At 45.9% G+C, this 15608-nt stretch overlaps 1 protein-coding gene across 1 annotated transcript in view; it reads right to left on the minus strand.

Moving 5' to 3' along the window:
* ACOXL (acyl-CoA oxidase like) overlaps nucleotides 1-15608 on the minus strand; it is a 344180-nt gene that overhangs the window by 290103 nt on the left and 38469 nt on the right. The window contains exon 3 of the mRNA XM_042930333.1: nucleotides 10942-11025. Coding sequence (XP_042786267.1) covers nucleotides 10942-11025 — 84 coding nt within the window. The remainder of the gene's footprint in view (nucleotides 1-10941; nucleotides 11026-15608) is intronic.

Raw genomic sequence — 15608 nt, forward strand, 5'->3', positions numbered from 1 at the left:
ACAAGCACAACATCGGCCATCGTTAGCAACAGTCAACAACTTAATGACAACGAAACCCCTGGTCAAGGGCCACTCAGGGAGCATCTGTTCAGCTCATCAAGCCTCACGTAAGCCCCACCAGCAGCAAGGCATCCGTGCCCTTCCTTTCATTGCCTGGGAAGCTCCAGTCCCTGTCAGCAGACATAGCCCATGGTTCTGTCACTTGGAGAGGAGGACCCAGCACCACAAAGTGTCAGTTCTCCATCCTCAGGGCTGCCCAGTTCAGCCCATCAAATGACTCTTTTTGTCTTCTTTCACTTTCCTTTCTTTCATTTCATCATGGTGAGTACACTTTCTAATCCCCATTCCCTATTTCCCTTAACTCCCCACCCTTCTCCCCTCTGGTAACTATCAGTTTGTTCTCTATAGTTAGGAGTCTGTTTCTTGGTTTGTCCTCTCTCTCTCTCTCTCTCTCTCTTCCTCTCTCTCTTTTTCTTTCCCTTTGCTCATTTATTTCTTAAATTCCACATATAAGTGATATCATATGGTATTTGTCTTTCTCTGACTTATCTTGCTTAGCGTTACACTCTCTAGCTCTATCCATGGGGTTGCAAATGCAAGATTTCATCCTTTTTTATTGCTGAATAATATTCCATTATGTATATATACCACATCTTCTTTATCCCTTCATCTTTGGTGGGCACTTGAGCTGCTTCCATGGTTTGGCTATCGTGAATAATGCTGCAATAAATATAAGGGAGTACGTATCCCTTTGAATTACTCTTTTGGTATTCTTTGGGTAAATGCCTGGTAGTACAATTCCTGGATAGTAGGGTAGTTTTATTTTTAATTATTTTTTTAAGTTTATTTATTTTTGAGAGAGAGAGAGAGAGATAGAGCATGTGCCAGGGAGGGGCAGAGAGAGACACACACACAGAATCCAAAGCAGGCTCCAGGCTCTGAGCTGTCAGCACAGAGCCCGACGCGGGGCTCGAACTCATGAACCGTGAGATAATGACCTGAGCCTAAGTCGGCCGCTCAACCGACTGAGCCACCCAGGTGCCCCAGGGTAGTTCTATTTTTAACCTTTTGAGGAACTTCCAGACTGTTTTCCACAGTGGCTGCACCACTTTGCATTCACACCAACAGTGCAAGAAGGTTCCTTTTTCTCCACATCCTCACTAACACTTGTTTCTTGTGGTTTTGATTTTACCCATTCTGACAGGTGTGGGGTGATATCTCATTACACTTTTGATTTCCATTTCCCTGATGATGAGTGATGTTGAGCCCCTTTTCATGTGTCTGTTGGCCATCTGTATGTCTTCTTTAGAAATGCCTGTTCATGTCTTCTGCCCATTTTTTAATTTGATTATTTGTTTTTTGGGTATTGAGTTGTATCAGCTCTTTATATATTTTGGACACTAATCCTTTATTGAATATGTCATTTGCAAATATCTTTTCCCATTCAGTAGGTTGACTTTAGTTTCGTTGATTGTTCCTTTGTTAACTGTGCAGAAACATTCTGTTCTGATGTTTTCCCAATAGTTCATTTTTGCTTTTATTTCCTTTTCCTCAGGAGACATAGCTAGAAAAACGTTGTCACAGCAAATGTCAGAGAGATTACTGCCTGTGCTCTCTTCTAGGATTTTTATGGTTTCAGTTCTCACATTTAGGTCTCTAATCCATTTTGAGTTTATTTCTGTGTATGGTGAAATCAGGTGGTCCAGTTTGATTCTTTTCCACGTTGCTGTCCAGTTTCCCGACCACCATTTGTTGAAGAGACTTTTTCCCATTGTATATTCATTCCTCCTTTGTCAAAGATTAACTGACCGTATAATTGTGGGTTTAATTTTTGGGTTTTCTGTTCAAGTCCATTGACCTACATCTCTATCTTTGTGCCAGTACCATACTGTTTTAATTACTACCGCTTTGGGGGCGCCTGGGTGGCTCAGTCGGTTAAGCGGCCGACTTCGGCTCAGGTCATGATCTCGCGGTCCGTGAGTTCGAGCCCCGCGTCGCGCTCTGTGCTGACAGCTCAGAGCCTGGAGCCTGTTTCAGATTCTGTGTCTCCCTCTCGCTGACCCTCCCCTGTTCATGCTCTGTCTCTCTCTGTCTCAAAAATAAATAAAACGTTACCAAAAAAAAAAAAATTTAATTACTACCGCTTTGTGATATAACTTGAAATCTGGAATTATGACACCACCAGTTTTGTCTGTCTTTCAAATGACCCTTCTGAATGTTCAGTCTGCCTTGTCTGCTCAAGGGCTAGCTTAGTGCCTGGTACGTAGAAGATGTGCAGCAAAGTATTTGTGCACTGACCCCAGGCACTGGCCCAGCCTGCAGAGGTGAGCCCGGCCATGAGCAACAGGAAAGCTGATGGAAGATGCAATGCTGCAAAACGAGCAGGAACTCAGCCTGGGATGAGATGAGACAGCTTGGGCTCGAAGCCCAGCTCTGCTACCCACTGGCTGTGGGACCTTGGACGAATAGCAATCCTTATTCCCACTTCCGACGAAAGCAGTGAGCGATGAGCGCCCCCCACTCTTACTGAGCCCTCAGCCTTCCGAGCACTGAGCTTCACACACACAAGCTCGCCGATTCCCACAACCACCCTGGGAAAAACACATTATCACCCCCACGTGACAGATAAGGACACTGAGCTTCCAGAGAGGGGACTGGCCAGCCCAAGGCTGCACCCTGAGATGGCGAGCAGGGCTGGGGTCCCCACCCAAGCTGCCTCATGCCTAATAGCACTTCCTAAGGTTGCTGCGAGAATTCAGTGACGGTCAACTGCCAAGTACTTTGGTCGTTTATAAACCCTGGGAAAGCGTTGCTGGCAAGGAGGAAGTGAAGGAGGGGAAAGATGAGGAGGAAGATGAGAAGGAAGGGTGACTGGAGTGAGGCCATTTGAAGGGAGCAGGGGACTGATGACAAAGACAGAAGAGCTCAGACAATGGCTGTGTTTGCAGGTTAGCACGCCTTCTCCTGCCCCAACCACACAGCCCCGGCTTTCCTCTGGGGAGCCCTCCTCCCCCATAATCAGTCCAAGTGGTTTGTGGCTGATGTTGACCTCCACCCCCAGCTCTAGGATAAGCCTGGGACCCAGGACTGGCCAATCTGCATAATATCATGGCCCTACGGGATGGCTTCAGCATAGACCCATGATCTGGATGGATCCAACCAGAGTGGGCTCTGGGACACATGGGTGGGCTAGTAGAGAAAAGCAGCTCTCTCTTTTTCAATGCAATGGACCTGGAAGAACGGAGGCCCAGTGCCGCTGGCCGCTCTTGCCTTCGCAAGAACTGGTATATGAAACCAACACATGGGGTCAAGGTGGGGAGAAGGAGAAAAGCAGAGACATGAGAGAGACCAGATGCCACACGTCCACCCCTGAACCCTGATGCACTCTGGACTCTTCAAATACAGCAGCCCCTAGGTACCTTTTCTTCCTGGGGTCGCTATAATTGAATGAGCCTTAGCAGACAAAGTAACCCCAGGGAAGACCTTGCAGGAAGGGAAATGGTGGGAACAGAATCTTGAGATGCTCCTGTCCGGGAACTGGCACCAGCCTCGGGCGAGAACTAGTCCCTGTCCTCCACGTGCATGGTCAGCCTGGCACTCGCTGTCTTAAAGGGCACTTCAGCTTTAACGGCCTGACCAGCTGAAACGCTCTGACATCATGATAGACAAATGTCATTAATAGCATCTGACATATGGAGTGCTTTCATTTGGAGAAGCATAAAGTGTCCTCAGAAACGCTCAACACTCTGATGACTCAGCACCCCCTCCACAGAACCATTGTGATACACTGCTAATTCCAGCCTGGAAAGATGCAATCGACCCAAATAGTAATGTTTCCCCCATAAGCCATCTTGGAAATCAAGTTAAAGAAAAATGTTTTTCTAAAACTAAAACAGATTGAATTCTCTACCCCTAAATCTCTCTGGCGGGTGGCTAATGCATTCTTTACAAATATAGTCCTTTTCTAGATTTTAAATCCTTTCCTCCTCTTTAGAAAACGGGGGTGGGGCAAATATTTCATCCACATGTTGAAAACCTCCATTCATTAAATGCCATTAGTAGGAGCACTGGGCTGGTGAGTGAAACCTGTAGGTTTGCAGAAACCGCAGCAGTTAACAGAGGCGGTGTCTGCATGACCCCAATCCACACAGTCACTTAAAATGGGGGGATTTTCCCTCATGGGCTGGACAGTGTGTTCCCAAAGCCACATTCTCTGAAACGCAGATTATCTGACCAAATGGGGCCGACGCAGGGGGAGCACCTGAGCATTCTATGCAGATGACTCCCTGGCCTAACATAGGCTTTCAGCAGGTGCCTCTCGTGAGTGGCATGGATCCCAGCCCAGCCGGCAAGGAGGTGCCCACGCTGCGGCCACTGAGGTGAGTCCGAGAGCAGTGGTCAGACTACGGTGGTGAAGGGGGTGAGAAGCAGAGGCAATCAAGGTAGATTCTGGAGACAGAGCTGATGGGCTGGATTTGGGAGAAGAAGGCAAGAGAGGGCTCCAGGTGACACCTGGGTTTTTGTCCCGAGTCTCCAGACGGATGGAGGCCCATTGCAGGGGTGGGGGATGCTTGCAGGAGCAGCCAGAGAGAAGGGAATGGATTCGCTAAGACAAGGACACAGAGATTGAATGAAGAAGGGCACTAAGCCATCATGAGGGCACAGGGCAAAGTGTCCTTTCAGAGAGCAGTGTCCACTGCTATCACCATGCCCTGCGGGCACCCTGGCCTCCAGTCCACCTCGGTGGACAGGACCCAAAGAATTCCATTTGTTCTGAGAAGACCGAAGACAGCAGTGGTAAGGAAATGAGAAAAAGGGGAGGACACCTAACAAAAACTCTAAATCTGCGCGCACCTTGTGTTGTCTGGGAAAGCTCCCTCTTCTCCTTTCTCACTTACCTGGAGGAGGAAAAGGACAGCTACATCAGGGGCATGAGGTCATGACCACAACTTGTCCAGTGACGGCTGGCAGTAGCCTCTGGAGGCCACAACCAGAGCTTCCTGGGGGCTGGGAACTGCGGTCAGGACAGGCCGACAGGGTTCCAGAAGGGGGCTTCTTAACTTCCAAACGATGACTAGCAAGAAGTATAATCCCACCATGGCAGGGAAAGCTGGTGGGCTGGAGCTGGAACGCAGATCGACTTCACCTCAATCCACCAACGGAGCCACTACCTAGAAGACTGCCGGGAAGGGCTCTGGACCACATCTTTTTTTTTTGGGGGGGGGGGGGGGGGCACAGTCACCACCACTTATCAAGCTCCTGCTACATGCCAGCCATGGCATGGAGCTCCTCATAGGCATCATCAATTTGAATCTGAACACAGCCTATGACTGGGCATTAGCAGGACCATCTTCACAGGAGAGAAAACCAAGGTCACCCATCATGAACTTAGATGTAGAAGGAGCATCCGAGAACTGTGACGGAGAGGTCCCAGAGACAGAAGGTAAACCCACGTCATTCTGACTGTCTCCGTGCCACGACGGACCAGGCAGGTTTGTCATGCAGGCCAGGAAGTCTGCCAGTGCCACAGCTGTGATTAGGCCAGGCCCTTCCTACACAGTACTCCAACAGTGGTTCTCTTAAAGAACCTTCAAGTGCATTTAGAGTCTTTTCGTTCCAAGAGCAAATGAGGCACTGCAGGTGTTTTTTCAGACAATGGTGACCCCAGAAAGGATAATGCTATGCGGACTGCATTAGGTTCTCCCCAGAATTCATGTGCTGAAGCCTTAATCCTCAATGTGATGGTAGAAGGATATGGGGTCTTTGGGAACCAATTAAGTTTAAATGAGGTCATGACAGTGGGGCCTTCATGATGGGATTAATGCCCTTATAAGAGATACCAGAGAGTGTTCTTTCTCTCTCTCTCTCTCTCTCTCTCTCTCTCTCTCCCTCTCTCATCTCTCTGCCCAGTTCCAATGTGAAGACAGCAAGAAGGCAGCCATCTATAGGGAGAGAGTCCTCACCAGGAATTGAATCAGCTGGACCTTGATCTTGCCAGCCTCCAGAACTGTGAGAAAATAAATTTCCGTGGTTTAAGCCACACGATCTATATATTTTATGAAGGCAGCCCAAGCAAACTAAGACAGATAGTGGGCTGGTTCAAATAAGGAAGAAGGGGAACAGTCGTGGGGAAGAAGAAAAGGCAGCATGTCACATTTCTTTGGGCCCTAGAATCCTTCCAGATTGTATCAATGTGTCTGGTACAAGACCTTGGGCTGGCTCCGAAGCTAACGCAGGGATTCAAAGCCCTGAGTAAAGGAAGTCTTCCCCTGGCGCCTCTCACTTTCCCACCCCCCTCGCTGTGAGTCGCTCTCAGAACCAGCCTTGACCCTGCCAACACTTGGCTGTGTTAGTCCAACTATGTTTGTCCAAAGCGCTCAGGGACACCCACAGCCTTTAGATAGCACAGACATGGAGGGAGAGAGAAAAGGGGCCCAGGCCTGTGGGCACAGATGACTTAGATGAACTGACACTGACACGTCCTTGACATCAAGTTGACAGCCAGCTCATGGGAAGGTGTAAAAGGAAAGCAGGCAGAGGCCAGCAGCTGCCCTTGGGCTGGCTGAGAGATCTGGGGATGCCCTGACCAGCCCAGGGCTCACAGGAATTGTATTCCCAGCATATCACATCTCCCTCCACTGCCCACAGGAAAGACAGCCTTGGCCCTTTTGTGCTAGGCTCAGGGGCACAGTCTACATGTTCCTCTAGCTGTCTGGGAGATCCAAGCACAAGAAAAACAAGTCCACTGCAATGACTGATGTGTGGGAAGGCAAACAGGGTTAATGGTAACTTTTGTTAAATTTTTTTTTTTTTTTTTTTTTTTTTTTTTTTTTTTTAATTTTTTTTCCCAACGTTTTTTATTTATTTTTGGGACAGAGAGAGACAGAGCATGAACGGGGGAGGGGCAGAGAGAGAGGGAGACACACAGAATCGGAAACAGGCTCCAGGCTCCGAGCCATCAGCCCAGAGCCTGACGCGGGGCTCGAACTCACGGACCGCGAGATCGTGACCTGGCTGAAGTCGGACGCTTAACCGACTGCGCCACCCAGGCGCCCCCTTTTGTTAAATTTTTAATGTTTCGTTTTTATTGTGGTACAATGCATTTAAGATAAAGTTTGCATTTTAACCATTTTTAAGTATACAGTTCAGCGGTATTAATTAGATTCACACTGTTGTGCAACCATTGCCACTATCTACCTCCATAACTGTTCATCACCCCAAACAAAAACTCTGTGCCAATGAACTCCCCATTTTCCTGTTCCTTCGGCCTCTGGTAACCCATGATCTACTTTCTGTCTCTGTGAATTTGCCTATTCAAGAATCTTCATGTGAGGGGCGCCTGGGTGGCTCAGTCGGTTAAGCATCTGACTTCGGCTCAGGTCACGATCTCGTGGTCCGTGAGTTCAAGCCCCGCGTCAGGCTCTGTGCTGACTACTCAGAGCCTGGAGCCTGTTTCAGATTCTGTGTCTCCCTCTCTCTCTGACCCTCCCCCGTTCATGCTCTGTCTCTCTCTGTCTCAAAAATAAATAAACATTAAGAAAAAATTAAAAAAAAAAAGAATCTTCATGTGAGTGGAACCATCCAATATTTGTCCAGTTGTGTCTGGCTCCACGCAGCGTCATGTTTTCCAAGTTCATCCAGGTTGTAACATGGACCAGAAGTTCATCCCTTTTTATGGCCGAATAATATGCTGTCATGTGCATGGGCCATATTTTGTCTATCCATTCATGTGATGACAGACACTTGGTTTGTTTCCACCCTTTTAGCTGCTGTGAATAATGTTGTGATGAACTCCAGCATACAAGTATCTGTTGGAGTCCCTACTTTCGATTCTTTCGGGTGTATACCTAGGAATGGATTTCCTGAGTCATGTGATAATTCTATGTGTAACCCTTCCGGTAACCGTTTTGATGCTATGTATTCTGTAATCATTTCATTCTCATGTCCTGATAATATATAACAAGAATGCAGGGGATGAGCTTCTTCAAGAAGTTTGCCCTCTAGTGGTGCTAAGAGACCTACAGCAATTAGACACACAGATAAATGGGTAAGTTCAAAGCGGGCACATGCTGTGATAGAAAACTGTAAGGTACAAAGGTATGAAGACAGATGACCACAAGTAGAGGGAATTAAACTGCAGGCTTGAAGGGAGCTTCCCTGCGAGGAGGACACGTGGGCTGGGGCTTGAAGAAGGAGCAGGTGTCAGGCAGGTGAAGGAGGGGAAAAAAATCTATTCTAGGTGGTAGCAAGAGTGGTCCAAAGGTGGGTGACAGGAACAAAAGAATGTCAGGTCTCCTAGGGAGGAGGACAAAGTGATACAGCAGGTGTCTGGAGAAGTGAGTAGGGTCAAACCACATAAGGGCCCGTGGGCCATATTAAAAATAGGAGGGCTTCTCTAAAGCCTAAGGGGAAGGAGTTTTAAGCAGAGGAGTGGCATGATAAGAGAAGCATTTCTAAAGACCTGTTTCTTTAAATCTATTCAAATTTTCATCTAGGATACTCAGGAACCAAACTTTTGCGTGTGTTCATTCTATTTATTTGCGAGAGAAAAGAGAGTACGGGCAGGGAGGGGCAGAAAAAGAGGGAGGCAGAACCCCAGGCAGGCTCCGCACTGTCAGCACAGAGCCTGATGCGGGGCTCAAACCCACAAACCATGAGATCATGACCTGAGCCGAAATCAAGAGCCGGACGCTTAACCAATTGAGCCACCCAGGCACCCCAGGAGTAAAACTTTTTTAAAAGCCTTTTGTTTTGGAAAATTTTAACCAAAATACAAGAGTATAATGAACTCAACAATGACCAGCTTGTGGTCCATTTTGCTGCGTCTTTTCCCCGATCCACTTTCCCATGCTACACCCCAGGTAATCCTGAAGTTTACATCCTGTCATTCCATCCCTAAATATATCCCATACACCTGTAAAAGGGACTCCTTCTGAAAATGTAACCCTAAAACCATTACCCCACCTAAAAATATAATAATAATAATTCTTTAATATCACCAAATATCCAACGTTCAAATTTCCCCCACTGACACATAGTTTTGTTTTTCGGGTTTTTATTTTAGTTTGTTTGAACCAGAATCCAAAAAACGTCCACACATTGCAAGTGGTTGAAATGTTTCTTAAACCGCAGGCTGCCTCTCCCTTAGTTATTCAAACATCCCCTGTGCAATTCTATGCACTAGGATCCGTGCAAGACCCTAAAGCTGTCAAGGAGAGGGCTCCCCACCTAGAATGCTGGAATCGATGGTGATTTCTGCATGGTCACCCCTCACCACAGGCTTGCTGAAAAGAAGGCCGGTAGGGAGAAATACGGTAAAAACACAAAGTAAGGATCTTGAGTCTAGACCAGGGTCCCCTAGTATTTCTGAGAGGGAAATCCATCCGTTGTATCTCAGCTGGATTTCTTCCGTCTGGAAGAAACAGCCAACCCATCCAGGAGGGAAGAGACCCTGCCTGGTTGAAATCACAGGGAAGCCATTCTCCCCCAAAGGGCCTAATGGTGGATGCCTTCACCACAGATGGCACTCACAAATTTCTTTGTTTTTAATTCCTACCCATTTTTAGGGGCATCAGGCTGGCTCAAAGAACACGCGACTCTTGATCTTGGAGTTGTGAGTTCAAGTCCCATGTGGGGTGTAGCGATTACTTTAAAACATAAAAATCTAAAAAACAAAAAATACAAATAACACAGTTCCTACCCATTTTTTAAATGTCTACACTGCAAAACAAAAATAACTGCCATTTTGGACTCACCAACGATTGACTTGGCTTCCTCTCTGTTCATTCTCTCTTCGTGTTCTAGGTATTTCTCCCCTTTGGGGACATCAGGACGGAATTTTTGGATGCAGGGACGTATTTTGAGGTGCAGTGGTGTCCAGGGAGGGAAAGGAGAGCATATACATATGCCACACAGATGACCCTCCGCTGGGGACTTCGGGGTACCATGAGGAGCCACAACCCTCACACTTCATGCATTATTCTGTTCACCTTTGGTGACCTGGGGACATGCAAAGCAAGCCCACAGTGCAATGCCATTTTATTGCCCATTTGACCAGCAAAAATGGAGAAGCCTAAGAATTCCAAGTGTTGTAGTATATTCACGCAAAGGAATAGGAAAAATGGATGAACTTCCATCTGTATATCATTCTCAAAATGGCCAAACTAGAGAGACAGAGAATAGATTAGTAGTAGCCAAAGGACAGGGAGGGGGTGGAGACTGGGTGCAACCACAAACGGGTAGCACTAGATGTTTCTTTGTGGTCATGAAACAGTTCTAGATCTTGATTGGGGCAGTGGTGGTTGCATGAATCCACATATGGGACCAAACTGCATAGAACTACACACACACACACACACACACACACACACACACACACACGGGGTACATAAAAGCTAGTGAAATCTGAATAAGGTCTGTAGTCTAATACTGTACTAGTAGAGTACTATAGCAGGGTTGATTTCCTGGTTTTACATTGTGCTAAAAGCTAAAGAAGATGTCACCACCGAGGGAAGCTGGGTGAAGAGTCCATTTAACTCTCTTCTATTTTTGTACCTTCCTGTGAGCATTATTATTTCAAAATAAAAAGATTAAAAAAAAAAAAACAAATACGAATGCAGTGGCATGCTATAATACGGATCGATCTTAGTGATAATATTTAAGTGAAGAATCACGAATGATTATGAAAATTTAGCTTTATAACAGGTGAAAATGATTGATACAGTGCAGTAAAACTAAACAAACAAACAAAAACGAAAGAAAAAACAAATACAAGGTTGAATATAATGGGTAGAGAGGAATCAGGGCGAGGGGTCGTAAGGCGTACCATGTTGCGTCTATTCCAGTGAATAGACTGATACCTGTAGGGTTCCACTTTGTACCCCTTGCTGTTCAAAACTAGGTTACCAGCTCACCAAGGGTGGGGTGCCCAGAGCCTCTCACCTTTACTCCTGTGGCCATGTCCGCCATGGAGAGGACTTCTCCTATGGCCAGGCTCCAACTGACAAAATCCTTTGTGTTCTCTGCCTGAAAACGTGACAGACCCAACGTCAAGGTTTCCTTACGGTTTGAAATTAAGTAAATTAACATGTTAATTGAATTTAGTATTTTTTATAATAAACGTTATGTTACTTTCATAATAAAAATTCAACACAATGAAAGCAAATTTTTGATTAAGAATACTTCCCATGACCCTACTGAAATAAATGTGTTCATGCAATGTCTTAATGTGGCCGTCTGGTCTCTGACACATCAGAGGAGAGTCGACTGCACCCGCGTGGAGGCCAGGCTCCTGGCAGACTGCCCTCGGGCCTCGTGCTGCCTTGACCAAGTTTGTCCCTCGCGGCTCCCAGGAGCCTGACACCCCCCACGCTTCTGCCTAGCAACGCGGGGCGCCACGGCCTCTTGGAGCCAAGGGACGTTCCCACCAACAGGAGACGCCTGGCTTGGATCCCCGCGACAACCTTGATCTGAAGACAGAGGATCCGGAAGGTTTGGGAACACTGTGGACACAGAGAAAGCAATATTCTTCACTTTCCTTTCTAGATCTTCTCAGGGCTTTGATAAATAAAACGCAATGAGGTCCCGGTCCCCCTTCACTGCCCTCCTCTCTCTCGCTGTACACAACAGCCACAAATCCCAAAGTTCCATGAACACACTTCACCAGCCAGATAGGAGACAGGGCAGAACCCCTGTCGCTGTTTTATTTTTAAAATTCACGGGGCACCTGGGTGGCTCAGTGGGTTAAGCGCTGGACTCTTGGTTTCTGCTCAGATCATGAACTCGAGGTTTGTAATGAGTTCGAGCCCCACATGGGGCTCTGTGCTGACAGCCCAGGGCTCGCTTGGGATTCTGTCTCCCTCTCTCTCTCTCTGCCCCTCCCTTGCTTGCTCTCTATCTCTCTCTCAAAATAAGTAAAAATAAACTCTAAAAAAATTCAGAAGCAGGCAGCATTTCCTTAGACGGTGGTTGGCCCCTGGGTGTGCAAATTGCAATTATCCATTGTTGGAATTAATGCTAGCCTTCCTTAATTCTCCAGTCTCTCCTGAGACCCAACCAACAGCGCTGGAGCTTGTTGCTTATTGCGTACATGTGTGTATACACGTGTGGTGTGTGCGCCTGTGTGGACATGTGCCTGAAAACTGCCCCACCAGCATCAGGATGGTAACCAACCTTCCCAGGGTGACTCTCAGTTTCCACAACGGCTTACGCTTTTTCCCCAGAATACACTAGGTTTTCCCCTCTTGTAGCTTTCTGCGATGTTTCTCTCGAGCATTATTAATTTTATCAAACAGCAAAACTGTCAAGATTTATGACTCTCACACTGGCTCCAACCCAATGCATCTTGTATTGATTAGGTCTTAAAATATCTCCAGGCTCGAGCATGAACCATTGCACGGCTCCAGCTTCAGCTCACACTGGAGAGTTAGTTACCAGCAAATAAGAAATTTAAAAAAAAACAACAAAAAACCGTGGCAGGGATTCGCGGACTTTCTCTAAGGGCCCATGTGTCCTCTGTCCTGTGGATCTTCACAACTCTCCGTAAGAGGCTAAGAAGGACAGGAAGTACAGAGCTCATATCACAGAGAGAAAAGTCCGGGCTCAGGAGATCAAAAGACTCGTCCAACCAGGGTCACCTAGTAAGTGGGAAAGCACGGGCCAGGGACAAGATCTTCACATTCCCCATGTGAACATCTGGTGCCCACCCCTCACTATTAAGCTTACAGAAGCCCCAGGACCCGGGTGATCTTTCTGAGAGTCACCCCACCCTACATCATTACAACAAACCCTTCCTCACATTAACCCGCCTGCTCTATTTTCGCCAAACCTAAACCATCAGGAGTAAGTAAATCCCTCAGAATCTCCGACTCTTCACAGCTTTCTTCATAGTTCATTCCTTCCATTGATACTGTTGATGCAAGAGCATGCCTTTGTCATTAGCGCTGTGCAAGTGGTCGTTTGTGCTCACGAGTTCGAAATCGATTCAATCACGTTTGCTAAAGAATCAACCCCAAACTCAGCCATCTTGGTGCATTCTGAATTATTTATGATGATTATTTTCCTTCCCCAGTCTCTGCACGAGTCAGCAATCTTTGTTATTAGATCTGATGGGCAATGCCAATAGCAGTTTGCCATTAATCCTGTGATGGTGATTTAAGCATTCATTTGGATTGGTCTATTTTAAGACGTCAGGAAAAGCTCCAGAACTAAGACTAGGCTTAATTTGATGGACTGCCTCACTGGCATATATTTTAAACATCTTTTCCACACATAAACTCTTTCTTTTCTTCCATTCTTTCATTTCTGATTCATTTATTATTCTTAATTAAAGAATGTCTAATATAGACAAGGCCCCCCCTCTCATTTGACTGACAACATAATGTTGTCTGTACTGATAATGATCAATAAATAATCAACATGTGGGGCACCCAGGTGGCTCTGTCGGCTAAGCATCCAACTCTTGATCTTGACTCAGGTCATGATCTCACGGTTTGTGGGTTCAAGCCCCATGTTGGGCTCTGCGCTGACAGTGTGGAACCTATTTACATTTCTGCATAATAGATGGTCTCAAATGGAAGGAAGGTAGTTTCCTCTAAAATATTCCCCATTTCTTTGTAGACCACTTGATGTATCAGACCTTTGTGATGCAATATTCTGTTGTAAATCAAGTTCCACAAAAATGTACATTTTTGGTTTTACAAGTCCAGACAGTCTCCAAAGACATATTTTTCTTCTTCAACTAAAATCAGCTTGATTCAGCACTGCTTGAGCTGTCTTTTCTCTGATATTAAATGACCCTCACCACCCCCTTTATAACGCATCTGCAACCCCAGTTAGGTGCCCAGACAAGGGTACCGGACAGAAAGAGGTTCCTGACATCAGTTTTCTATTATCAGTGCCCAAACTGGTATATTTGCTGCTTCTACCTTCTGGTTTCAATTTTCTATTTTAGTTATGTCTTCTCAGTCTTGTTGAATACATGTCCTTTGTTATAATTAGCCTTGAATTGTTTTAGAAAGAGAAAGAGCTAGAGTAGAATACACAAACAAAATAAATGGGCTTCAGGGATTCAGTCATCTGGGGCCTGCTCTCAATGCGACTCTTGCCTACTGGGCTAACTGGTCCTCAGCCCTCCCTTGAAAAGAGATCCCAAGTCCGGCCACTTCTTAACATCTCCCATCACCATCTTGTGCCTGGACTGTCCTAAAAAGCCCCTCAGCTGGCCTCCCTGCTTCTACTCTGCTCCAAACTTCAGACATTATGATATTTTTTTATTATTAAGGTAAAATTTACATATAGTGAAATGCCCAGAGCTTGAGCACATGAGTTCTGGTCAGTTATCTACCTATATAACCATCATGCCAATTAAGATTATAGAATGTTTCCATCTGCCCCAGAAAGAGCCCTCATACCCCTTTTCAGAGTCCCTACCCCTACAGGCAACCACTGTTCTCATGTTATTATCTATTAACCTTGCCTGTTGTTTAATTTACATAAATTGAATCATACAGGATGTACCTTTTTTGTGTCTGTCTTCTTTCATGCAAATAAGGCATCTCTGTGTGTTAGTAGTTCTTTCTTACGACTCAGTAGTTTTCCATCTATGAATATGCCACAGTTTGTCCAATCTCCTATTGATGAACATTGGTGTTCTTTCCAGTTTGGGGTGATTCAAACTGTAAAAGTCTTGTAGAAGTCTTTTTGTAGACATATGTTCCCATTTCTTTTGTCAATTCCCAGGAACGCAATCGCCAGGTTAAAGGGTAGGTTTGTGTTTAGCATCGTAAATAGCTGCCAAACGGTTTTTCAAAACGGTTATACCATTTCACACTGCTATCAACAACATAGGAGACGTCTGGTTTCGGCACATCCTCATCGGTACTATGCAGCTTTTCCATTTTTAAGCTCTTCTGGAGGGAATGAAATGTCATCACAGTATGGTTTAAATATGCATTTCTCAGATGACTACGGATCCTAAGCGTATCTGTACATGCTTATTGGCCATTTGTATACTTCCATAAAGTGTCTATTCAAGTCCTTTGCCCATTTTTTAAATTGGGTTATCTGGGAGTGCCTGGGTGCCTCAGCTGGCTAAGCATCCGACTTCAGCTCAGCTCATGAACTCACAGTTTGTGAGTTCGAGCCCCGGATCAGAATCTGTGTCGACAATGAGGAGCCTGCTTAGGATTCTCTGTCTTCTTCTCTCTCTGCCCCTCCCCTGCTGTGTCTTGAACTCACAAACCTCAAGATCATGACCTGAGGCAAAGTCAGACACTTAACTGACTAAGCCACCCAGGTGCCCCGAAAACAGCAAACATTTTGAAATTATCAGGTTATATCTCCTTTGTTCCCATAATAAAATCATAAAAATGTCCTTCTATTCTCAGTACCATTCTATCCTCAGGAGTTCCCAACACTAGAACTGATTCACTAAACAAATATTTATTGAACATCTCATATGTGTCATATCCTGAACTAGGTCCTGGAAATGTGACCATAAATAAGACCAATCTCTGCTGTCTAAAAATTTACATAGTTGGGGCACCTGGGTGGTTTCCCTGGTTAAGCATCTGACTTCAGCTCAGGTCATGATCTCACGGTTCATGAGT

Source organism: Panthera leo, chromosome A3, assembly GCF_018350215.1.
Source record: "Panthera leo isolate Ple1 chromosome A3, P.leo_Ple1_pat1.1, whole genome shotgun sequence".
Classification (NCBI taxonomy): domain Eukaryota; kingdom Metazoa; phylum Chordata; class Mammalia; order Carnivora; family Felidae; genus Panthera; species Panthera leo.